General features: G+C 39.3%; 1 protein-coding gene across 2 annotated transcripts in view; it reads right to left on the bottom strand.

Moving 5' to 3' along the window:
* Positions 1 to 27780, bottom strand: part of FUT8 (fucosyltransferase 8) — a 74162-nt gene that overhangs the window by 12965 nt on the left and 33417 nt on the right. The window contains exons 5-7 of one of the 2 annotated variants that reach the window (XM_083432845.1): positions 22514 to 22628; positions 15081 to 15318; positions 12528 to 12599 (exon numbers count right to left, since the gene is read on the bottom strand). In XM_083432845.1, the coding sequence (XP_083288971.1) occupies positions 12528 to 12599; positions 15081 to 15318; positions 22514 to 22628 (425 nt within the window). The remainder of the gene's footprint in view (positions 1 to 12527; positions 12600 to 15080; positions 15319 to 22513; positions 22629 to 27780) is intronic. The other variant, XM_083432846.1, reaches the window with a different exon arrangement.

The following is a 27780-nucleotide window of genomic DNA, read 5'->3' as shown; positions in this document are numbered from 1 at the left end:
TGTAGACACACACACAAAATTAAATTTAATGAAGAATAATTAGATTTCGAATTCTCACATGAAAAGAAGAATGGAAATAATTACATGAGAGTAGTGATGCTAATAGTAGTGTGCAAGAAGAAATTGTAAAGAATCAACTGAACATTCCTTAACAACAAAATTCAATGCATTAACACTCCATTTGATTGATTATACTCTCTCTCTCTCTCTCTCTCTCTCTCCGTGTGTGTGTGTGTGTGTGTGTGTGTGTGTACAAATCTAATTCTAAAAGATCAGTTATTTCAGTAGATGGTTATTTAACTCTGGTCTCAACAACTGATTTCCCAGGAAGGTTCTCTTAAAGTAAAATAAAACTGGTAATTCAAAAATCAAAATGTTGCCACTCTCTGAATGTAAGATAAATTTGCTTATCCTGCAAAAAAAGCAACAACCCATGGATTAAGGCTATATCTACACAGTTAAGGTTTCCTCTCAAGCCTTCTTTTGATGTAATCAAAACAAAAACCTTCCAAATTTTGCATACAGTGGGATAACTGCTACACACTGCAATCCTCCAAAGAGTTTCTGAATCACTGTAAAGTCAGAGCACTCCTCCGTCTTCATCTGTCTCTTTGGACTTTGGTCTCAGGTACGGAAATAATTGGCTTCAGAGGTCCTTAAGTGCTATTTAGCGACTTAACGTCGAGGCAGCCAAACATATTGATTCAATTTCTCACAGTATGAGAACTTCATGGGTGTGCAAGCGTCTTGAGGACAAAAACACAAGACATACCAGCAGCAGAGGACGCTTGACAGTAGGCAGAGCTGGGGACATCATGCCATATTTTCAGCAACAGTATAAAGCTAAGTTTGGTGTACAAGCAGAGATGTATGAACATGCCTCAATCCATTCCAATGTTCATTCACGCTTTGATCTGGTATTTTCCATTCCATGGCAATTGGTTTATTTTGCACATGTCTTTCTTCTGTTTTGTCATCCTCTGGTGTAGAAATATACATATTTTTTCATATTTATCATAGCACACAGGAAACACGCAACTCTCGGCAGTCAAAATATATTTACAAATCAATTACTTTCCCTGTGTGTTATCTTTCAAAGTTAGTGACTTTCCAGGGGTGGTAGCCCTCCTTTGTAACAAAATCAGTTATTCTTGTGGCTAAGGTGCCACAAGAATAGTGGATTTTGCTACAAAGGAGGCAAAGTTAATGAACTGGCTAATGACACATCACAAAGCCACCTATGGCTGCAATTCTATCCAAGTATATTGAGAAGGAAGTGCCATTCAGTTTAACGGGGCTTACTCCCAGGTAAGTGGAGTTAGAGTTGCAGTCTCTCTTATACATACAAGTTCTATTTATTGCAACATCTTATTTCATAAATTTGTATTTTATACAGAAAATAGTCATATACAGTGGTACCTTGGTTTTCAAACACCTTGGTACTCAAACAACTTGGAACCCAAACACTGCAAACCTGGAAATAAGTTTTCCGGTTTGCAAACTTTTTTCAGAAGCCGAACACACTCCATTTTTGCGTGTTACACTTCCAATTTGAGTGTCACACTTCCATTTTGAGTGCTACGCTGAGGTCTGTCTGTTTTTGCTATTTATTTTGCATTTTTGTTTTTGCGGCTCTTGTTTTTGTGACTGTTCAGCTACTGATGGATTGATTGTGTAACCGCAGTACATTGTCTACTGCTTTCATTTTACGGATCAATGGTCTTGTTAGATAGTAAAATTCATGTTAAATTGCTATTTTAGGGGTTATTTTTTAAAGTCAGGAATGGATTAATCTATTTTGCATCACTTTCTATGGGAAAGTGTGCCTTGGTTTTCGAATGCTTTGGTTTTGGAACGGACTTCCATAACGGATTAAGTTTGAGAACCAAGGTACCACTGTATGGGTATCCAGAAGCATAATGCTCAAGCTAATTCCTGTTTGGCAGCTTTAAATCCTTTTTAGTGCCAATGTATTCTTGCCATGTGAAAAAGAACAACAATGAATTATGTGTTCCATTGGTTTAGATGCTATTAAATAAATAAATAAATAAATAAATAACATATGTTTAAAGGGCAGGTGGGTGGTCAAAATGAGCAGTCAAATCTTGGTGGTTCCACTCACTTTGACAATGAGGCTTGGACTTTTAACTGAGGAACACAGATAAAGTCTACAGGTAACCAAAAGGGTAGCTTATTTTCATATGAAAACAACAATGAACAATGTATTCCACTGGTTTTTAAAATTCATTGTAGGAAGCAGATTAAGGCTGCAATCCTAACCCCAAAGAAACAAGTCCAACTGAGTTCTGATTAGGCATGGTTAGGATTTCAACCTTAGTGCATATAGGTGGTGTCTAGGAACAAACCATTTACACAATTAAATACTTCAGAAAAAAGAAAAACAATGAGGCACCCATTGGGACAGTGGCAATTATGCATCAGTGAACATCTAAATGTACATGGCAAATCAATATGCATAGACATGATGTGTGCATATTTTTTTTAAAAAAATATTTTTGTTGTAGACAACTACGGTTAAAAGCACCCCTAAGAAGAATCCATACCATGATGGGGATCAATTGGGGGGCGGGGGGGGGGGGCGGACAGAAGGAAATCCATTTGAAAGGCTGTTTTCAACTGATCTGGCCAACATCCTTATGGATGCTGAAGGCCTGAACTGCTTCACTGTTACTCTATATGGAGATTAAGTACAATATACTTAACTAGGAGCCCCAAAGAGCTGCATGTGAAACTTCTGATACCTAGCACCAAAATAATAACTGACTACTACACAAAGGAAACACATAAATTACCACAGCTTAAAAAATGCCAATATAAAAGTACTCATTTGAAGGGGTGATTTACTGCCTGACAACTATTCCTAAGATTTCTTCACTTAGCAGACACTGTAAATGATTATCTGAAAAATAGCATACTCCCAGAATCATTTATTCTTGGGCATATAATGAAAAATGAAGGAAAAAAAACACTGGCCCTTCAGAAATAACACATATTCATTATACCACATTAACATGAGAAGGAAAATTAAATCTTAAACAGAAGATGCTAGAAATAATTTATCATACTTTGTAAATATCAAAATAATTGATTTAATACAGAGATGGACTGGTCTAATGAGACACATTCCCAACTGGATGTTCTGAAAGAAACAATTTAACTTTAGTATATTTCTCACCATGCCTACTGTTGGAAATAATTAAGATAGAAACTGAAAACTCAAAAAGAATTTGTAAATAATTGCTCCACAACATGTAGCAGGGTGGAATGGAAGGGAAAGAATTATATCAAGACAGAAAATGGGTTAAAACAGCTACAACTTTATTAGTTACAACTTACATAGTTTGACATGGCATAGGGCAAGGATCACTGACAGCCAAGCTGCTTAGTGACAAAATCACCAATTCACTTGCTGGGAAAAACATAAATGGGTGGAAGACGAGTCCAGGTCTGCAATAGGGCATATGCCATCACTAAGAACATGGATGTGGTAGGCATGCTAGGCATGTGCACATAAAGGTTTTCTTGCTCAGGGGCACATTTCATGACATTTAATAGCCTACACACAGTGGGAGGAAATCCTCAGAACTTGGAATGCGTGTCGCAGTGGTGGTGGTTGTGGGCTGATACTTGATTGGTAAGAAGAGCTTGTTTCCATTTAGAGTGAAGAGGGATCTTCAGAGCCAACCCTGTCTAATACTTTCGCCAACAGCTCATAGGTCCTTACACTGCAGCATACTTCCCAAGTGCATTTTTGGGGTCGAAATGTTGTTGACTCTCATTATAGTGATAAATCTAGATGGATTTCCTTCTTTTTGAAGCTCAAATTCAGTAATTTTATCCTTCAAACTATAAATATTGGTGAATATCCTGTGGAGAATAGCAGTGGAGTCTGCACAGAGTACAGTGGTACCTCGGGTTACGAACTTAATTCATTCCAGAGGTCCGTTCTTAACCCGAAACCGTTCTTAACCTTAGGTGCGCTTTTGCTAATGGGGCCTCCCGCTGCTGCTGTGCAACTTCTGTTTGCGTCCCAGGGCAAAGTTTGTAACCCAAGGTACTACTTCCGGGTTAGGGGAGTTTGTAACCCCCACATACCACTGTATTTGGGAGAAAGGGGAGAAATAAATTTGCTTGGTCAGAGTCTGGGGTGTTTGGAGAGTCAGGACCATGTAATTTACTTTTCATACTGACAGTCACTTTTACATCACCTAGCAAAGTGCAACTTTTGAATGACATGAACTTTGGAACTACACAAATCTTTTAGAACTGTCCAATTTCCCCCTCTGCCTGTTTTGGTCCTGGCTGCCCATTAAATAAAGCGCAGCTGGAGGCCTTGAGCTAGGAGCCTTCTCTCAGCTCATGCTGCAGTGTAAGGACCTATGAGCTGGTGGCAAAATGGTTAGACAGGGTTGGCTGATAGTCCTGACAAAACATGCATGCAATTGCATTCAGGAAAACAAAATTAAAAAATTACGATGATTTTAAGAAATCAGGAAATTGAAGGTTACTCCTTCTAGGGTTCAGATAATCAGGTTGGGAGTACAGTCATACCTCGGGTTGAATACACTTCGAGTTCAGCACGTTCGAATTGCGCTCCACGGCAACCCGGAAGTAACTGAGCGCATTACTTCCGGGTTTTGCCACTTGCCCATGCGCAGACGCTCAAAATGATGTCAGAAGCGGCGAAAAGCGACGCACGCGTGTGCAGATGTGCCATCGCTAGTTACGTTTGCTTCTAGATGGAAACAGGGCTCCAGAACGGATCCCATTCATATCTAGAGGTACCACTATACATGCTTCTGCAGTGAGTTTTTTTTAAAAAAAAAGTTATATGCATCCTGAACAGTAGCTGAAAAATACAATCTAGTCAATTATCCACTCAATTAATATCCATTAATTGTCATGGAACAAGCTTTAGTTTTTCAATGGAACAATTAGACCACTATTATTGAGCACTAATGGAAAAGTGTTTCATTCCTCTTCAAACTTAATTGTAATTATCACATCTTACTATTGAAGTTCTCTTTGGAATATTTTAACAAAAACATTAATGCACTTCCTACTGCTAGGAGTATGAAGCTTAAATCTTCTTTCTTAATGCTATTCAGTCATGATGTAAACTTTTTCTCATGAATTTTTAGTATTTACAAGCCTACTGGAGATTTAATCAAATCGCAACTGCATGCTTACAGGCTCACAGCACAATCCTATATATGTCGACTCAGAAGCAAGCTTCATAATGGTTACTGGGGCTTGCTCCCAGGAAATCTGTGTATAGGATTATGATTTAAAGTGTTCCAATGCTGATTTTCTGATTGATCTTTAAAATAATGGCAGCATTGCAAGCGTGTGCTGTTGTCTATCTGCACAAGATCTTTATACATATCATACCTGATTTATACTTTATGTAAGACAGCGAGAACTCTTCTACTGCTTCCTCCTGCCACACTGACATAGGAAGAACAGGAATTGCAGACACAACCTTCATGCTAAGAATTATCATTGCAGAGCGCAGAACTTCAGTCAAATTATGAGACGCTTCCCTTTTGTTAACCTTTTCAGTTGGAGACGCCCCACCAGCAGCTTTACACTATTAACACTAACACTGAATGCTTGTTCTTTAAAGAACAGATGAAAAGGATAAACTAATGTGAATGATTTAACACAATCGCAAATAGCTTCAGAGGTGCAGAAGAAAAAGCTTTTGCCTTTTATTCCATGTACACAATAATTAAGACCATAAGAAGGTCCCTGCTGGATCAGACTAAAGATCCATTTAGTCCAGCATGCTGCTCTCACTGTGTTCTATGGGAAGACCAGAAGCAGGGCCCCTGATTCCTATCACCATGATTCACATAATGAAAAGCTGGGGGGGGGGGGAGGAAAATCTTTCCTACACAACACATTTTTCAAACTCTTTGATGGCAATACTGGTGAGAAAATAAATGAAAAAAATCCTACACAGAAAGTTTGAATAAAGTCTTTTAGGGTTTTTATTTTCTCACTTATATGTAAGCTTTATTCTGCCATCATTTCTAATGAGCAAACTGTAGTTCATAAGCATCATAGGAACTGGCCAAGTAAAATAATTTAAATGCCTCTTACGATGAAGTTAACTTCACTTTTGTGAAGGAAAGTTTTACCTCAGTAACCTCAGAACTCAGCTTACACACCTAGAGCTTAAAGCAAACAGGTATATAGTGGTCATATGGTAGACTATGTACTGGGACATTCGAAAGGCACTCACCAAATGCTCCTAGCGGTAATGCTATAATAGACTGGATTGTCTTATGGACTGGTAACTGATCAGCAGCTAGCTAAAATATAGAGAGAACAGGTTTATGAATAGTTTTCAGCTATCAATGGAAAAAAAAATGGAGTCTACTAAGTAATAATAATAATAATAGTAATAATAATTTATTATTTATACCCCACCCACCTGGCTGGGTTTCCCTAGCCACTCTGGGCGGCTTCCAATACTACATGAAAGGAGGTGCCCATTAAGTAACCTTCAATCTTCAAAACACTCTATTGTCTGCTTCCAGTATTGGAAATCAGGTTATGTCGCATCACAGATAGCTGTTAGAAATCTGATTGTAAGTATTGTTATGGGAGGTACCCAAGACAGGTAACAGTAGTGATGCTTTGTACCTATGTTGTGATGTATTACTTAATTTTGGGATGAGAGATAAAGGAAAAAAATATTCCAAGTCATCAGTCACTGCTGCACATGCACTCTCCTCTGATTTACAAGGACAACAGCCCCAATGAGCAAAACCAAAAGTTGACTTCAATCTACAAAGAGAGCATAGGAGCTCCAAAACCAACACTGCAAGTCTCCCCTTCTCCGTTGCTATTAGAACGTCAAAAGTAAATAATCCAAAGTGTACCATTGTATCAACACACATAAGGGGAAGATCCATGGGCAATTTTGACAAATGAGTCAATCACCTGATGCCATTCATATAATGTCAGGTGCTTCAAAGTTCAAACTGCAGCTTGAACTCAAGCCAGGAATACAAAGAAAGAATTTCTTTTTATTGGCAAAAAACAGGCAGCATTTCTGTTATATCTGCTTTTAACACTATGGGACCTCAAAGCTAAGTTCTGAGAAAAGTCTGTGCCTGCTGCCTTTTAAAGAGGCGACAGAGCCTTCTCTCCAGTTCTAGAATTAATCACATAGCATTAAGATTAGAGATCAATTATTTACCCCTGATCCTAATGCTTAGATTGGCAATAACAGATCTGATATCATGTCAGGTGACAACTGTGGGCTTTAAGACATGGATTGTCCAAAATGACCTAGCAGGACACATTCAGAGGCTTGGCGGGCCCAATTAGGCTTGTTGGCTATATTCCCTACAATCGATCTACATGAAACACTTCGAGAGCTTGATATTCATGAGGTGTTTCCTCTAATTATCATCAATGTGAAGAGTACTTGACATCTAGTACCAGATACAGGTAAGCCCATCTGACATTTCATGTTCAAAAAGTTCAGCTCAACACATAACGACATAAGTGAAAAGATCAGAGATAAAGCCATAAGTCATTTTGGTTTGTTTCTAGCATACAGGTTAGGAAAATTGGAGGGCTGTGTGTGATCACAGCATGTATTACTTCGCATTGTAGGTTAACAGGCATTCCACATTAGAATAATACCTTTATTTTTGGGAGAAGAGCAAGAGCTTGGAAGGTCAACATTCTGAAATTAGCTTTTAAATTAGCTTTTCAAATCACCTAGATCATGTGACAATATTTTGTACATCACTCTTCAAAATTAGCTGACCCTATAGACAACTGGAATCTTTACTCCTTTTACTTGAATGGGTAAGTTCAAAATCTCTGAACTTTCTTGCTGCAATTCATCATAAACTTTTACAGCATATTTTTTGAAATAAGATGTGCCATGCCCATCTGGACCCCACCACAGTTAAGGGTAAAGATGCATTAATTTGTATAGGAGTATTCTTATATTTTTCCATTTTCTGCTCCATGGGGCTGATAACATTTGTTCCTCCTTCATTTCTCATTCCATTAGCCGACAGTCAAGATTTTACTCTATACATTCCCTTTATTTACAATATTTTAACCACTATTTATAAAAAGATTCCAGTGTGATGTGACTAAAATTCATTTGCACAACCCAAGCAAAATTTAAAACCAGCAAATGTAAGACAAAAGAAAATCTGAAAAACTAAAGCAGAAGAGGGCAAAATTTCCAAAATCTCTGAATTGAGCTAATATCTAGTAATGTGTTTGAATTCAGATGCAGAGGAGCAGAGTGTGGGGACAGTCTGCTGGGAGGTAAGCTGCAGGCATAAGCAGGGTTCAGCACCTCCATCTATACAATCCTTTTACTCTAGCAATCAGATTCTAACCTACCAGTTTGTTTATTTCAAATAATTTACAATATATCCTGTTCTTCCTCCCCAAGGATATCAGTACAGCATGCAATACAAACTGAAAAACAAAGTACTACCAAACTCACAGCACGCTACAATAGCTTAGAGACCTTAAAGACTTGTAAGAAGTTTAACTGACCTCCTAAACATAAGCAGTGAAAAAGCCATACATCACGAGGGCTGGCCTGGATTACATAAACTGTCTGCTAGGATCAGAATTTAGATAGTAAAATGGCACGTTAGTGGCTCAAAATTGTACAAAGAACCAACTTGCCAACTGTTTAAGAAGGCACTTCTGCACTAGTTCCAACATTCCACTGTGTGTAGTACAGAGAAAGTGAAAAAAACCTGCCAACTATAACTAATCAGTTGTGATGATGATGATGATGATGATAAGACTCAGTTCCTCAGAAACCAACTAGCCCTACAGTGTGACCCAAGAGAAGTGATGAAAATCCAAAGAGGACTGTGCATGTTTGCATAATTTGCTGACTCTGCCCCTGGTTTTGGCATGCTTTGTGTCGGCATGATGATGCAGAGGAGGTCCTGCCTCCATCCAGGCTAGTCAACCCTCTGTCCACACCTGAACCCCACTGGGAATGGCAGGTGAAATGTTTTACTTTAGAAATGTTGATGGACTCCCATATAAATATACTTGTCTTTCTGGCTGTTTTATCACTTAAAGTTGATCAACAGATCTAACCATAACTGTTGTCTTTTCAACTCTCTAGAAATACCCAGCTTGAACTTCATAGGAAAAATCCCAAGATTCTTTGCCAGAAGACTACAAAGTGCGGTGGGGGGGTGCTACCTCATTAAATGCTGAAGGATTACAGTCAAATACCCTATTAGAATTCATGCTATTTCCCTTAATACTAGAAGTGATTTAATTAGCCACTGGAATACACACAAATGACTAGTGTACATAAATAGAAAAGACATCAACAATGGCACTTAAAAATAAAAATCCTCTTAATACACAGATAAACCGCTTAATTATTTTCACACTAGGTAACTATATAAATTGTTTCATCCATTCCAGGCTTTGAACATATTTAAATAATTACTAATCAAAATTAATTAAAATTTTCCAACAGGGACAGTTCAGTTCATTAGTATGAAGATAAATGCACTACACTCTGCTTGATAGGAACAAACAATTTAGTAACTGCTGTTTAATGTCATTGACTGCAAGTTAACACAATGAAAGAGCACTGCATAAGGAATATAAATACTAAAACAAATTTTAAAGGAGTTCTTAATTTTTGTCCCTTTGCATACTTATTAGAAGGACCACTTACCATATCATCAATGGCAGTCATTGAAGACTGGTGCAGACTCAGGGGAGCCAGGTGTCCTTACCCATGTGGCTGCCGGCACTGTGAACAATCTTGGCCAGTTGCAGGGTGCTCTGGGAAGTCCCACCAAAACTTAAATTCAAATCGGCCAATCATAGCCAGTCTAGGGGGAATGGGTTTGGAGGAAGACTTGGGGGAGCCTGTCTTCACTCAGGTCCACTTCCACATCTTACATACCTGCTATACTGTGAGTGGGCAATGCAGTCGGCAATGGACCATGGGAAAAGTTTTGTCCGGAGGCCCAGACATGGACTAACAGGCCATAAAATTTCCCAAATGGCAGCCTAGCAGGTCTTCCCCATTTGATCTGCATCATGGGGGGATCCTTTAACTCAGGATCGACCATGACGGGCAATCAGCAAGTAATCAGGCTAGGCTGATTCAGGATACATATCAAGTGCCTATTGCCAAAAGCCTTCTTACATCTTGTAACCAATAAAATTGTGGCCATTTTAATCCCAAACTGTTGCCCTGTCTTTATTGGTAATTGCACACTGTTGGCCCCCAGTGAGGCCGGGCTCACTGCCTCTGAACTCACACTGCTCTTGTCTACGTAGAAACAGCAAAAGGAAAACTAATCGAATGTGCATTGGCATAGATCGTTATAACTATTTATTGTGTGCACAAGTTAAGTTGCAAAGTTTCATTACTTCAGAGAAACAGGAAGAAAGAAGTTAATATATTTGAATATGAATACTTTGCTTTCTGAGAGGAGCAAAACACAATCCCACCCACCCCCATGTTTTGAAGTTTTCCTTGCAAAATAGATTTTGAGTGACAAGAGCTGACAGGAGGAAAATATCTCCCACTCAATTCAATGGAGAAGAAAAACACACTTTAAAAATGCCCCCTTGCACTGCCAGGCACATTGTAGAATAAGAGACTGGGGGTGACCCTAACCTTACACCTAAACTCAATCACATCAACACCTGTCTATAAACTCCAGACAGGAAGCTTGAAATGACAGGGCACACAGCACAAGACTATCTCTTTCCAGTTGGGTATACTTGAAGCTCTGGTGATGGAAGCTTTGGCATTTCCCACAAAAGTCTTGCCTCAGAACACAGAGAAACTTAAGCACACTGAAAACACTTCTCAAGCTATAACGTTTCAAGCTACCCTGCTTCAGAACTCCAAACACAAGTACTCAACATAACTAGGGCATCTTCCTGTCACCATTAATTCATGCTAGACTTTCTTAGTTGTGCAAAGGAAGATCTTCAACTATGGGTCCTTATAAGGTTAGGCTACTGTTAGGCCATTTTTGGTGCAAAAAATAAAATGTTGCTCAGGTTGCATCACAGGGATTGAAGAATACAAAACTGAACTAACTGCTAGGTTCAAACTTGACATGAGCCAACAGTGTGACGCGGCAGCTAAAAAAGCCAATGCAATTCTGGGCTGCATCAATAGGAGTATAGCATCTAGATCAAGGGAAGTAATAGTGCCACTGTATTCTGCTCTGGTCAGACCTCACCTGGAGTACTGTGTCCAGTTCTGGGCACCACAGTTCAAGAAGGACACTGACAAACTGGAACGTGTCCAGAGGAGGGCAACCAAAATGGTCAAAGGCCTGGAAACGATGCCTTATGAGGAACGGCTAAGGGAGCTGGGCATGTTTAGCCTGGAGAAGAGGAGGTTAAGGGGTGATATGATAGCCATGTTCAAATATATGAAGGGATGTCACATGGAGGAGGGAGAAAGGTTGTTTTCTGCTGCTCCAGAGAAGCGGACACGGAGCAATGGATCCAAACTACAAGAAAGAAGATTCCACCTAAACATTAGGAAGAACTTCCTGACAGTAAGAGCTGTTCGACAGTGGAATTTGCTGCCAAGGAGTGGGGTGGAGTCTCCTTCTTTGGAGGTCTTTAAGCAGAGGCTTGACAACCATATGTCAGGAGTGCTCTGATGGTGTTTCCTGCTTGGCAGGGGGTTGGACTCGATGGCCCTTGTGGTCTCTTCCAACTCTATGATTCTATGATTCTATGATTCTACTCTTTTCAGAGGGAGAACGCCTAAGCTTCTCTGCCCCTGATGTTTTTGGTGCCTTTTTGTACCAAGGACAGCAAAGCAAGTCCTTTTAACAATTCCCACATTCCATCTTAAGACTGTTACAAACCCTGCTATATAATTTAATCACCTGTATGGTTAGGGGAGCAGTCTAGTAAAGAACTGCTTTCTATTTGTGGTCTTGTTTGAACTGTGCAGCAGTTCATTCAGCCCAAAATAAGAGAGTAAGATTCACTATGACAATAAGGCACTCTCTGCAGATGACACTCTGCATGTGCCCTGGAACTTTATAGTCCTGGAAGTTCAATCAACAGATGAATGGACAATGAACAGATTCACTATAATTGCACAGACGAAGCAAACCTGAGTATACCACTGGCTGCCCTCAGTGAAAGATTACTTGTTCTCATGGGATTGAGAGGCCAAGAACTCCATAAGTATGCTAATGCATAATTTTACATCTGATCATTTGTCAGCTGCCAACACAAGCTCAAGCCACCATTTGCTCTCCATTAGCCCTGGTGAGAACAGAAGCCTCTTTCCAACTGGCACTAACCCAAATCACTAACAAGCAAATCACAAACAAGAAGGAAATGTTATCAGTGTGAAATTATGAATTCAATACAAGTTGCATGTTGTTCACTCACTCCAAATCATCTTTAAAATGAATTTCTCTCTCTCTCTCTCTCTCTCTCTCACACACACACACACACACACATTTTTATAACCTTACATGTACTGATGTTTCGCAGTTGGAGGATCCGGCAGTCTAATTCAGAGAGTCGAATTGAACCTGAAACCGAACCTGGAAACCGGTTCAGAGAGCGTTGTTTCAGAGAAGCAGCTAAATCCAACTCTAAAGTATCTCAGATTCCTTGACTCATATTGAACTTCTCGAAACAAACCAGTAATTGGCTCAAAGTAAGTAGCTAATTATCAAGTACTCAAGTAGTGTAAAAAGGTGTTTCTGAAAGACTTCCTGCAACTTTGGGCCAAATTACATGCAATGTTCAGGCTCATCCACACTTCCTTTTCTGCCGTGTGTCTAGGCAAAAGGTCTGGGCTTTCCAAGTCAGTCTGATTGATTGATTGATTGATTGATTTATCCCCAGCACTTTCCCCAGGAAACCCCACATTGTACCACTGAATTGGAGCAAACAGCAATGGGCTTTCCCCTCAGATTGCTGTTTGTAACAATTCAGTAGTAAAAGCGCTGGGACAAAAACAAGCAAACCATTCCGTCACCGACCTGGAAAGTGCAGACCTATGACTAGAAAGTGTAGAACAAAGGTAAGTTTGGATGACCCCTTAGTCGTGTATATCTGCTCTAAAACAAATCAATGGTCTTTTAAACTGATGGTATTGTTTTTGTTTGTTATTTATCAAATCATCGAATCGTAGAGTTGGAAGGGATTCAAGGGTCATCGAGTCCAACCCCCTGCAATGCAGGAATCTCAGCTAAAGCATCCATGACAGATGGCTATCCAATCCAAAAATTATGCTATATATTTTTATATTGTAAACTACCCTATGACTTTCAGATGAAGGGTGATATAGAAATTTAATAAATTAAAAATTAAATGCAAAGAGTTTGGGAGCAAATAGCATGAGACCTGAACCAGACCAGGACCCTAATGTACAAAGAATGTGGCTTTCACCCTTTTGCCCTCCCCACTGTGGGCTGAAACACATCAGGGTCCCTGCACCCGCAGTTTGTATAACCCAAAACCACCCCTTTTGGGCAATGCAAATTTCAGGTGTGGTGACCTTGATCTAGATCAGGCTGCAGTATGTATTTGTGAGAGGGGGAGGGAGTTAGAGCCCCTATTTTCTCTACCAGGATCCCAATCTGATTTAAACCTCCACACTGGCTACTGGTCAAAACAAAAACAAAAAGACTCCCTTCAATTATGGATGGAACTATGTGGCTAATATCACTTTGAAGTGTGGCCCTAAATAAGAAAGAAGGAAGAAGCCAGGATTCTAGGACTGGAACATTTGTTAAAAAGCTACAAGTCATCTAACAAAAACATAGGTCAAACTGGAACTCTTATACGCCAGATAAAGTATTCAGTGTAACTGATTTTCAGCCAAGCACCTGGTAGTTCAGATGATAACCCAGAGCTACTTTTTGAACAAAATTCCAAGAGGAGAAATTTCATCACAGCTTTTTATCAACAAGATCAATCTCTGCAGAAGTAAAACTATAAAGTATAGAGGAAGCACAATCAGATCCAAACAAAGATCAGACAACCAAGATGTTTACGCCTGGTATATCTAATATGCTTTTAAATATTTGCTATGCCATACTAGGCTGAGATTCCTACCCATATCTCTTAAACTGTTTATATATAAACAGCTCTCAGCAATGTATTTCTTTGGTGCAATAAGTGACCCTGTTTTGATACAAATGAATACAGAAAGGCTCTCGCCATTGCCTTTTGGATTCCAGCCAACATGCCTAATATAGCTATTCAATTAGAAAGAGAATAAGGGTTGAAGGCTAGCCTAGATACTGTTGATAACATGACTGGCTACCAGCCAAAGTTTTTTTTTATTTAAAAAAAAAAACCCAGACGACATAACATTCACTGACGGTACACATCTTCTTTTCAAATGATGTGACCAAAACAAGGGATATCTCTTGTATGCTCATCTGTGAGCTTCTCAACTTCATCTGATGAACCAGAGTTAGAGCATTGGACTTCAGTCTTATATCACAAGGCTTAGCTTCATGAAACAGTACCTTAGATCATTAAAAAAAACTCTCCATTCTCTACTCTTTTGACCAGTAGATTATCTGAATTGCTATGAGAAGAATGATACTACCCAGAGTAGAAGGTCAAACGCTAAATAAGCAGACTTTTGCTTGTTCAATGGAACATCCCCCTTCCTCTCCTCCTCTGTGCCCTCCAAATCTGACTGAAGGGGCTCCCCAAACCTCTGAAACAGATTTGGGGTGTGTGGGGAGAAGAAAAGATTTGTTTCGCAGGCAGAGAAGTCCATTCACACACTGTTGAATACAACTTTCTGTGTCTGAGCAATTGATAAAAACATCAGAACAGCCAAGTAAGCATGGGGCGATCCGAGGAAATTCTCAAACCACCTGATAATATTCATTTTTCTTCTTTCCATTGCTTTTATTTCCTAACAGAAATTATCTTTCCTCTACAATGGAAAGGCAGACTGCGTCCCAAATGGTAATTGGGACTGAAATGTTATCAGATTTCTCTTAACATGCCCCTTATGCAAGAAAGAAAAATAGCTGTAATGAAATGGGACTTACCTGACCAGTGCCCAGTAGTACTTCCTGATCTGTCTGTGCATGTCTCACTCACTGGCCTGAAAACAGTCTCCCAGCCTCCGGTAGCATATCGCCAGTTCTGTGACTCCAAAATTAGCGTCCTTTGAGTACCATATGCAATCATGAAGCAGTAGACTACATGATGAAGTTGGCAACCATAACCACAGCCTTTGTTGATATTACAAACTAGTTTCTTGGCTTTGCTACAATCCTTAGGGTTCTACAAATGAGAAAGTAGACATGAAGACATTATAGACACAAAAGAAATAATTTTTTCAGAGCAAATGAGAACTATCATAAATTATATAGCAATTATCATAATTCATATGCAGATACAGGAATAGACTTCTGCTCCGTCAAAATTTTATGTACATTCTTCACTAAGCTAATATAAAATAAAATGATTTTATGATTTTAAATTACTGTTTTATTTCTGAATTCATCAGCATTATAACTTTTGGTCTCAATGCTCACGTGCCACCAGTACTGCTTTGAAAGTGGAATGTTCTCCATTGAAGATGGCTAGTTTCCAAATTTCTTAGCTTGCTTCAGTGAACATTCATAACCACCCACCCATCCTACTGCAATTCTGTCTGTATTGTTAACACTAAACAAATGTTAATTGTTTGTATGTTAATTTTTGTATATCAAGGACAAAGAAACAGATGTATGAATAAAAAGACAAGTCCAGGAGAACAAAGAGCTTTGTGGCTTAAAGACTAACACATTTATTGTGGCATAAGCTTGAAATTTGCTGGTCCTTAAGGAGTCTCAAGAATCTGTTCAGCAGATACAGACCTGGATGCTACCCTCTCTGGAGACTATTACAATGGAAGGTCCAGGAGAGTAGGAAAACATACATGCACATACTAACATTCTCTCACACACATGCACAAATGCAGATATGCGCGCGCACACACACACACACACACACACAGGCACATCATAGTTTTCAAAAAGGACGTTAAGGATCTGATGTATAATGGAGGGGATTACTTGAGTTTGTGGTACAACATGAAGTGAGAATTGGTTTAATAAAAGCTGGAGTTGGATCAAGGAGACCCAAGCTCAAAATCCCAATCCAACAGTGCTGAAATCAAAGTTCTCTGAAAAAAACTTTTGTCTTAAACTTGAGAATGCAAAACTCCTGAACTGAGGTCATTTTGTGATCTCTCCCTTCCGCCATTATTTTAGTGTTATTATTTATGGAAACAGAGATTTTCTCAGCAGCCACTGGTGCCAATATTTTACCCAGAATGCTTGGAAACTGCATCATTTGATAGCATTGGGGAGCGGAGAGTAAAATGGCCAGCAGCAAAAATGAGAGGGAAGTACCACTCTTGCCACGAGTTATGTGCTCCCTGAAATTTTGAAGGCCTCCCCCTTGCAATTGCCAAACTCCACCATTTGTGAATGGGTTAGAATTACCATGCAAATATAAGGCTCACTGCTTGACCTTGAGCAAGTTACCATCTTTCAGCCTAACCTAGTCTAAAACACTGCTATGAGAATAAAATTGAACAACAGTTTTCTGGGGAAGACAATACAAATGGGGTATTAAATAAATCGAGTTAAAATAAAAACAAATATAGGCAGCAATTAAGAAAAGGAATTTTGGTTGATTCGGCTGTAGTCATGGACTTCTTGTCCTTTCCAGTTCTTCCTGGGTGACACTTTAAAATCCAACTGTTCATTTAACATTTATCTACCTTTCCTGCACCACCTATCCTCTTGTCTACAGTCTGTTCTCCTCTAAGACACAAGGTACAGTGGAACCTCGTGTTACGTACCGTCCTCCTTGCAAACGCTTCAGGTAACAAGCTCCGCTAAACCGGAAGTAGGTCTCCTGGTAGCAAACTTTGCCCCGAGGTGCAAGCAGAAGTCGCATGCCGAAGACGCACGTGCAGTGGAAGACCCCATTAGCGAAAGTGCGCCTCATGTTAGAAACAGTTTCAGGATAAGAATGGACCTCCGAAACAAATTAAGTTCGTAACTGGAGGTACCACTGTACTTTGTCTTTGCAATACCACTTTCTATTGTACATTATACCCACCCCCATGGAAATTTGTACCAGGTCAGAGGCATGTTTTTCACTTCCTACAAAAATGAACTGAGTTGGATTATTACCAACATGACTCATTTTAGGAAGCCATACTTCACATGGCACGGTGCATACTCTGCATACAAGAAGGTTGCATCTCAGGTAGAGAATAGATGGGATTCCTTTTGCTGTCTGCTTTGCACTATCTAATTGTTTGTATTAGGTTTTAGTGAGGTTGTTTAACAATACTGTATTGTTTCTATTTATTTTGTTCCATATTACTTTGGGTACTATTGGCAAAGTGCCAGTTTTAGAAAATTAAAAGTTTTAAATGCATAGCCACACAAGCAAACACATTTTTCATGGCTCAAAGAAACATGTTAATAACCTTCCCCAGACATTTCATGATTCTTTACACATACCAGAATCAGTGTACAAGCACATATCAGTGAAATATATACACCAATGTAGTACAGTATTTTTAAAATACTTTCTTTATTGAAAAATAAATCCCCTAGCAAAAAATCCCCTGGACCTACCTATCTAAAATTTAGCAGGGTTAATCCACTCTTTTGGGGGCTATCTTTTCTTCTAATTTGATGCACTCGTGTGTAAAAACCTAATAGTTGTGTCTGGTTTGGTTTCCCAATGCAAGTGAATGGGACTACTGTGGTACCTTGGGTTAAGTACAGTGGTACCTTGGGTTAAGTATTTAATTCATTCCGGAGGTCCATACTTAACCTGAAACTGTTCTTAACCTGAAGCACCACTTTAGCTAATGGGGCGTCCCACTGCTGCCACGCCACCGGAGCATGATTTCTGTTCTTATCCTGAAACAAAGTTCTTAACCTGAGGTACTATTTCTGGGTTAGTGGAGTCTATAACCTGAAGCGTATGTAACCCAAGGTACCACTGTAAAATATTTGGATTACTAGATCACTCCAAAGCAAATCAGGGCCAGATCTAGATCTGGACCACCAGATGCTGAGCTATGTCCAGAAGTCATATCCCAGGAAATAGTGTTCACTACTGACCTTGATGTTACCCTGTAGGTGGTCTTGTAGATCAGTGAAGTATGAGGTTGGTGTTGGTCATCAACACTACGGGCACTGACAGTAATTAGCATGTATTAGCTACGTTTTAGCTGCTGCTGCTTGTCTATGGTTTGCATCCAAACTGAGTTCCACTTTGACAATAGGACTTCCACTTCCTGTCCTCCTCCCTGCAGCCTCCCACATGTTTTAGAAGGTGGGGGACCCTCCACAGCAATTCTGGGGAAGCACGTGGTGCTGTATGGGGAGAGGAGAGGAAGAAGTCCCATTATCCAAGCAGATCTCCATTTGGGCAATGCTGGATTATTATTATTATTATTTCTAAAAAAAAAAAATATTCTATTTCTTACTGATTTTAAATGTCGCTAGCTGCCCTGAGTGGTGAATAAATGGGATATGATTATTCTATAATAAAATAAATACTAACTGCAGCACTTCAAAGATAACTTCTTTTTCAGGTTAACTTCTTTTAGATATCTATCTATTTTAGATATCTTTTAGATACCAGATATCTAACACTACTCATTGAAATGCTAAGTTTATACAGAATGCTTTCTCCCAAATAAACAATTTAAGAGAAATGCATGTTTTTGAATTATCATGTATTACAACAGCAACAGGAAAGCTCTGGCCTACAGACCTAATTAAGCCTGGCAAAGATGCCAACTTTGTTCACAAGGCTTTTTGCCACAAAGCATGTCTACCTGTCCCACACCTGACATCAGATGTGATATGATGTGGGGCAGGGGGCACAGGTGAAGACACAACTGCCAGTGCACAATCAGGAGCATTAAAAAACACTCCAAACTGTGCATTTGCACGGCAGGCTTGCTGTCAGCGCTGATGAGCTGATCAGCAGATCAGCAGTGAGAGAAAGCCTGTTGAGATCAGCTTCGCTACCAAGTTCCCCATGGTTACTTCAATCCTTGGCTTTTCTTTTGCTGCATAATTCGCTATGCTACAAAGGAAAACTGGGTTGCCTTTTGCCATAGTAACATCAGGTGACTGACAGCTGGGCAGGCTCTGGCCAGCTGCTGAAGTGGCACAGCAGGATTGAGGGAACCCACGATCCAGCTCACTGACTGTATCTAGTTTTCAACGTGTTTTAAGGTATTCACATGTATTCTAATTTTTTTAAAAAACTCAAGCAAAGCTTTTAGAGTATATGAAAGTTGTTCAAGTAAGCAGACATTTTTCTAATATTTTCTAATCCAAATTTTCTGCTCAAATGCTATTGAAAGAACTTTTCAGATCTTTATACAACATGAAAATTAACATGTATAGGTTCAATTTTATTTACTGAATATAAATGAAACAAATACACTCTGATAACCCTTTGTTTAAGGCACTTTAAACTAGAAATTCAAAATTCTGCAGAGAACGTACATTATGATACTTCAGTTTTGCAGGAACTCAGCTTAATGAAGAGAAAAAGAAGACTATTAAATTGTATCTGACGTTGTTCGTGCCATACAAACAATATAAGTGAACCAGTGGTGGCATCTGCTAATGGAAGGGAAGAGGAGGAAATTCCATGCCACCTTCTACTTTGTTCAGGAAGGTTCCCCGACTCTCTGGAGCTGATTTTCAGGAGCACTGGAGACAGTAGGAGGAAATGGCAAAAATAACCTTTCTTCTTCCATTAGCTATCAGCCTCAGCTGGATCACTTGCATTGTTTGATTGCTTTGGCCCAAGCCCTTCCCTGAGCACAAGAATACCAAATGGACTCCACCCATAATGAATTGATACTGAAGTAAAATTGAGCAACTGGAATGGTCACAATCCTAGCAAAATATGAAATCAAGTTGTAATTAACTTTTATGCCGGCTCAGGCTGGCAATAAAACAAAAAAACAAGTCAAGAAAACAAGCCTCTGAAGAGAGCAAGTCAGACCCAACCAGCAGTGGCAATAGAGAGAATCGCTCTGGTGAGTGGGATTATTGACTAAATTTGTATACTGTCCTTCATTCATAGATCTCAGGGTGGTTCACAGGAATGACCCCACCCCCTGGAGAGGAGGCAGTAAACTTTCTAGGATACCACCACCAGGAGATGTCACCCCTCTCAGAGGAATGTCCTTCAGCCCAATTCAGAAACAAGAATTCACTGTAAGAATTCCATTTTTTTTCAAGTGATCATCCCTAGAGAGCACTGCTCTATATGCATATTAAAATTGGAATAGTAGCATTTTCCAATGGCTTTTATCTTATCTAAATACTTTTAAGGAAAATGTATTACATGAGTTGTCTAGTGTCTTTTGAAAACTAATGCACTTCAAATTTTTACATGGTCACAATTCCATAGTACTGACTGCTTTGTTTAGAATCATAAGGCAGAAGTTTAGAGATAAGATTTAAATTACCACAAACATGGCAAAACCAAGTTCAAATTGCTTGCAATTGCAGCTTAACTGTCTCCTGATTTGTAACCATTTCAATAAAGATGCAAACTGAAATGATACTACAACTACTACAACAAACTGCCTTAAGAAATATGCAAAATATTCCCAAGAATGTAATAAAGTTCAATTTTTTTCAATTGTTTACTTTAAATTTTAAAATGAGGTGCCAATTGTACAACATGTTAATATAAAGCAGATATGTCTTATTAAAGCATACATTTGCTAATGATTTGCGGACAATTATTTGGCAAATTCTTAGCATTACTGATTTTTTTATGACTTAAGCATTAACAACAGACAGTCTCTCATGTCGACAAGTCCTGTGTAAAGACCTCCACACCCCAGCCTACCTCACTGGACCCCCAGCTTCTCAGTCCTCTGGACCGTGGCTGCTCTCACTTTAGTCCTAAAGCATGTTTCCTAAAAATGCAATTACAATAGTTCTACTCAGAAGATCCATTGAGTTCACTGGGGCTTATTCTGAGGTCAGCAAGTATAAGTTTGCCACTTTAGCTATATCATTCAAAAATTATTTAAATATGCACATGTATAAAGGTAAAGGTAAAGGGATCCCTTGATCATTAGGTCCAGTCGTGACCGACTCTGGGGTTGTGGCGCTCATCTCGCTTTATTGGCCGAGGGAGCCGGCGTACAGCTTCCAGGTCATGTGGCCAGCATGACAAAGCCACTTCTGGCGAACCAGAGCAGCGCACGGAAACGCCGTTTACCTTCCCGCCGGAGTGGTACCTATTTATCTACTTGCACTTTGACGTCTTTTCGAACTGCTAGGTGGGCAGGAGCAGGGACTGAGTAACGGGAGCTCACCCCGTCATGGGGATTCGAACTGCCGACCTTCTGATCGGCAAGTCCTAGGCTCTGTGGTTTAACCTGCGTCCCATGCACATGTATAGAGCAGCCTCATTTGGAAAATCATGCTCCCTCAGGAGATCATCTTGCCCATTGTTTTAGTCTTGAACATAAAAGCCTTCCTTAAAATGTTCTTCAACATGAAAAAACCGAAGGTCCTCCAGATGTTACTGGAGTACAACTCCCATCATACCTGGCCATTGGGTATGATGGCTGGTGCTGATGGCGAGTTGGGAGTCCAACAACCTCTAGAAGGCCATGGGTTCTGCACCTCTACATTAATTTGCTTCTCAATATGTGCACCAAGGCACACATACATACACACAAACAAACATACCTCTTCTTAAAATAATTCTAAATACTTTTTCTGATTAGAACTAATCACAATGTCAGAAAAAGTACTACATGAAGTGTCTCTAAGGTCATGTTTGAATGGGCACTTCCTTCTCCCTTGCAGTAGTACCATGATTTTTAAAGATGTCACCAGAAAAGTATTTGCCATGGGACAACCAAGCATAACATCCTGGATACTATGGTCACTATGTCCTTTTAACCATAAAGGTAGTGACTGATGGGCCATGGACTTAGGGAATTTGCATATGTGATTCAATCCAAAAGAACATACCTTACAAATTTCCCTCAAAGTCTGAGAAAAATGTTATCTAGACAAAATACTGAACAGCCAAAGAGATTTTCTTCTTTTTAATTTAGTAAAAAATGATAAAACCAGAAAGTATATTGATGAAAGGTATAGCAATTTCTCATAGCTAAGTGACTGGAAATGCACTTCAACAGAAATTGAACACAAACAGCAAATAAATTTGATCTATAAAACTTACCAAATGCTCTCTTACTTAATGTCCAAACACATATTAAATAAACTAATTTCATTATTTTAATCACTGAAGTTGCTTTAACCCTGATAAATACATATATTTTTCTGGTGCCTTATGTACTCTCACACTGCTCTATATTAGAGTGAATTAAATGTTCCTTCAGGAAATCCTACTTTAATTTATTTCTATTCAAGGACACTTTCTCCATAATTCTTACCTGAAGGTAAGTTATTCTCCTCTGTACCAGCTCTGTCAAATCTTTGGCTTCTTTTTCTCGCCAATCACCTGCTCCATCTGTTTGACTGAGGTAGTACAAATCTGTCATTATTGACCTGTTTTTTAAAAAAGCAAACAAACAACCTTAGTGGCTAACTTAACTAATCAGAAGAATCACTGGCAAAATGAAAACTAAATGCTGATTATAAGATCTTAAAATAGGAATTTAAAAAAATTGATTTCCCTCCACTTCCAGAGCCAAATATCTGTATGTGCACATGTATTCACCTTCAATAAATTTAGCAATCTCAAACTGATTTAAGCAAAATATTTGAACAGTTTAGGGATGAGAAAACCAAGCTCACACACATGCACAGACAGAATTGGAATAGATTTCCCCTAAGCACCAAAAACAATATTCATAATAAAACAAATCTTTTGATGCAGGTAGAGCAACATAATAATCTCTCTTGAAAGCCAAAATGAGTTGCTACCATCAAACATTAAGAAAATATGCATATAGGTTTAATACACAATCTCCCTGCTGTTTAAAGTATTGTGAAAAGTTTTCAGTTTACAGATAGCAGGCAGAGAGGTGGACTAAAAACCAGTACTCTGATCCATTGAGAATATCAAGGAGAGGTGTTGGCAAAAGAGAAGAAAGTATAGGTTCATGGTGGAAATTATAGGCAGTTAGGTAATCAGCAGGCTAACTCAATATTGTTGAAGAAGACACAAACCATCAGTGCATACTAATAAATTTATTTCTGAGCAGTAACCAACTCAAACCACTCAATTCATTTTGGGGGGAGGTGACAGACAAAAAACTATGAATGTGTATAATTATACCCAGAGTTCATAGCTTAGTTAAAACTACTTGAACGTCACACAAGAAATTGTACCCTAACTAGTATCCATACATTTGTTTCAAGATCAACCAAAAAAGCACTGAAGATGCATACAATCTGTATGACAAATGAACAGTTAGAATGGCTGCTCCACAGTAATGAAAGTTCCTTCTCAGCAGGCTTACAAATTCTGAACACATTTTAGAAGTGCTGCAGGTTCTTACTAATTGGGTTAAGATAGGACTGGGAACCTTTGGCCCTCCAGATGTTGAAGTACAACTCCATTCTGCCCTAGCAAGCAAGGCCAATTGTTAGGGAGTAGAGGAAGTGTAGTTCGGCAACACCTGAAAGGCCACAGGTTCCTGACACCTGTGCTAGACCTTCGCCAACTAGTAATAGACCCCAAACCCCACAAAATTATATCTAAAGCCTCGCCCTTTTTCCCCTAAGCAGTTTCAGAGGGTGCCTTTTTTACCTTTACTTAGGAATCATTCATGGCTCTCCCATTCATGCAGAATGCAAAGAAGGGGTAAAGGTGTTGATACAGACCTGGCTATATTTATTACCAAATAAATAAATAAATAAATAAATGGCAGCTGGTCAAACCAACATCCACTCCCTCAAAAAAACTCTCAGTGAAATTCTCTATCACCATGATAGGCTGGGCTGTGCAGTGCTGAGAAGAACTTTGAGCACAATATGTCTATGTGCTACTTGCCATGTACCAACATGTATGGCATTGGAGTGCATGTTGGAGAATGCCTGATGTGAACTTCACCTGAGCTAAGCCCAGGACAAACACTCTCAATGGGTTAAGGACAGATTCAACTAGGCTTGCATGATAACTCAGCAGGGCAGCTGCCTGGGATTCAAGAGATATCTGTGAATTATCAACAGACTAATACTGCCAAATCCCAGAATACAAAGAATACATCCTGAAGGAGAATGGCAGAGGAAGGAAAAACAGAATCAAAGCTTAAAGTGACACACAGAGGTCCTGTGGTGATGGCAGCAACAACGTTCTCTAAAATTTCCTGGCCAACAATATCCAGAATTACTCAACAGGACTCCCACAAATTTTTGCCATATCCTGCAACTGCATTCCCAACATCTCATAGTATATTGTATCAAATCCAAAATACAGAGCACAATGCTCCCTACCACTCTTTTAGTGGAGGATCAATAATTGCCCAATAAATACAGTTATAAGGTAAAACCAGCATGTCAAAGGCTCAATAAACCATAAGACCCTGAGTGCAACTGAATAGGAATTCATGGTGAGTATCAGATTTCATGGAGTTACATAATCTACTCAAGCAGCCACATAATCTTCATTATCGGGTATTTTTAAAATCACATTAGGTAAACAAATTAGATGCAATTGGTCTGTTCAATTATTAGAGAATCTCAGGTTATTTTAGGACTAAATAGTACCTGCCCCCCCCCCCAAATTTGTCTGCTATAATCTTAATGCATGATCCATCTCAGGTTCATCAAGCCTTTTGCATGCAGAGAGAATGGCACTGGGCTTAGGGCTCTGGTTGCCTTAGTAAATGCAAACCTCAGGAGACAGAACTATAGTTCAATGGTAGCGCACATACTTTGTATTCAAAAAGGTCTCATATTCAATGCCTGGCACCACCAATTAAAAGAATCAGATAACAAGTGATGGGTAGGAGTGATGGGAATGTACTCTGCCAGAAATACTGGGCAACGACCAGAAGTTAAGATTAAACTGGGATAGATGGACATGGTCTGACATGGTATGAGACAGTTTCCAATGCTCTCAATGTGCCAAGGCCATTATTTAGATATGTCCAGGGAGGGTGTTAAATATGTGTTAGTGTGTAAGTGGAAGAAAGTGGGGATAAACTGCACCTTAGTCTACAAAACCTAGAACAGGTTTGACATCTAAATATTTGCACTGCATATAAGCTTTCAGCTGTACTTGCTTTCAATTTATAGTGAATGAAACAAATAAATCTTTAGTAAAAGCAAGGATTATTGTGTTTAATATATAACATTAAGGTCATCAACATCGGTAGCAAGTATTTTCACCAACTCAGAAATCCAATCTGCATCTGAAGCCAATCACATACATCTGCAAAACATCATAGAAGTATCAGCTTTACAGAAATGACCAGGGTTGTAAATAATGATCCACATGCTATTAACTTTAATGCCAGATCTAGATCAGGCAAATTTAATATGTTCTTGTTGTCAAGGTAAGTGTACAGTTACTGAACATCGAGGTAAACAAATTAATCCAGTTAGAATGCAAGACTGGCAAAAAATATATCATTTTCAGTATTACAGCCGACTTAGATTTGGTTTTATAGCTTATGAGATTTTTGCACCTTGGCAGTTATTCTCAAGATGAAATATACACCCAGAAAGACCACCTCTTTAGCAGTAAACATATCCAAAGAAATCAATTTAGTATAAGGCAACAAATTATATAGCTTTATTTTGTATAACTTTTAACAGGCCAAAGAGGAAATTCCTTAGCGTAGTCTCATGAGGCTACCAAAATTTTTGTTATGTGAAATTAAGTTCTCAAGTTTGATTGCAAATATCGTTTTCTATTATTCTCTCTATGTTCCAGAACAAGTAGTATATATAAAGATTGCTAAATGAAAATATAGGTGCCCAAGCCACCAATATTAGAGGAAACATACAAAGCTGAGGAACATGTGGTTCCAAAAAAAAGGTGTATGACCTTCAGAGTCGCAGCTGATTAAGACATCTAATATGCAAGATTCTAAGCAAAACCCATATATTCAAAAGATAAAAGCATCCCTATAGTAACCCCTTCACAACAACAACAACAAAAAACTGGTCTGTTGGACATTGCCTCAGTCGAGGAGCTCACAATGAAAACGTATCTCCCCATTGTCTATGGAGGCACACTGCTTGGAGGGGTGACAATAGTCCTCAACAGACATTTACTGAACTTTGCAGTACAGAATGGTATGCTAAAACACAATCTTAAAACACCCAATATAGTAAGCCTGCAACTTATGTGGCGGTTACGTCCCATGGATTGCACCTAAAGACAAAATCACATATTTGCAAGACTTGCACTGGCAAGGGCAGAAGGTGGAAGAATATCTATTTTCTCCTCCATTTTGCTTTTAAATTTTTCTACCTCCCACTGCAAAACTACACCAGCTCCAGGGCTGTGAGGTTTCCCTTGCTTGTCAGGGGAATGCTGAGGGAACAAGAGGACTTTAGATCCCAAGGATCCAGTGTCCCCTGTAACAGCCTTCCAACATGCCACTTTTCTTCTCCTACCTGGAACAGTGAAGGAGCAATGGCAGCAGAGCTTTTCATCACCGCACAGGGACCTCAGGGGGGCATCCCTCCCGCAGGCTGAGAGAGAAAGTCACAAATATCCAAGAATGCCCCAGATGCCCTCTCAGACAGTTTAGAACTGCTCCCTTAATTCAGAGTTTAGCTCTATTTAATCCCATACCTTGGTTCTTAAAATCAGTTAATGGAATGGTTTGGATGCTTCTGATTACAAACATTTGCCCTAGGGCTTACTGGTGAAGGGCGGGTAATAATAATAATAATAATAATAGTAGTAGTAGTAGTAGTAGTAAGGAAGACACTACATGGGCCAATACTTTTAAAAATAGATGCTGAAACAAAGAAGAAACACAAACACAACTTTATGCTCTAGTTTCTCTCTATTTTTTACATTTAGAGTTTCTGCATTCATGGCTGGCAATATGGTATTTTATAGTATGACTTTTGTAGAAAGGGTTTGAGAAAGTTTTGTGTCACACATACAGAAAAACCTGGGTGCTGTCAACAAAAGGTCTGAAACAATCACTTGAATCCTAACAAGAGCAAGCAGTGTCCTGCTTGTAGAGGACACTTAATAATAAAATAATAATAAATAAATAATATTATTATTTGTACCCCACCCATATGACTGGGTTGCCCTAGCCACTCTGGGCAGCTTCCAGCATATATATATATATATTTAAAAAAACTTCCCTATACAGGGCTGCCTTCAGATGTCTCCTAAAGGTTGTATACTTATCTCATTGATATCTGAGGTGGGCACCACTACCAAGAAGACCCCTCTGCCTGGTTCTCTGTAACCTCACTTCTCACAGTGAAGGCCCTTGGTGCTGGATCTCAGTGTCTGAGCTGAATGATGGGGGTGGAGATGGTCCTTCAGGTATACAGGGCCAAGGCTATATAGGTCTTTAAAGGTCAGCACCAACACTTTGTATTGTGCTCTTAATGGGAGCCAATGTAGGTATATCAGGACTGAATTTATATGATCCCGGCGGCTGCTCCCAGTCACCAGTCACCTTCAAAGGTAGCCGCACACTGAGCACATTGAAGTGCAGTCCAATTAAGACTTAACCAGGGCATGTACTACTCTGGCAAGACTGAGCAGGCT

This window comes from Podarcis tiliguerta (genome assembly GCF_965153285.1).
Source record: "Podarcis tiliguerta genome assembly, chromosome: 1".
In the NCBI taxonomy this organism is placed as follows: Eukaryota; Metazoa; Chordata; class Lepidosauria; order Squamata; family Lacertidae; genus Podarcis; species Podarcis tiliguerta.
Note: the sequence above shows the minus strand (reverse complement) of the source record. Positions and strands in the feature narration are given on the sequence as shown.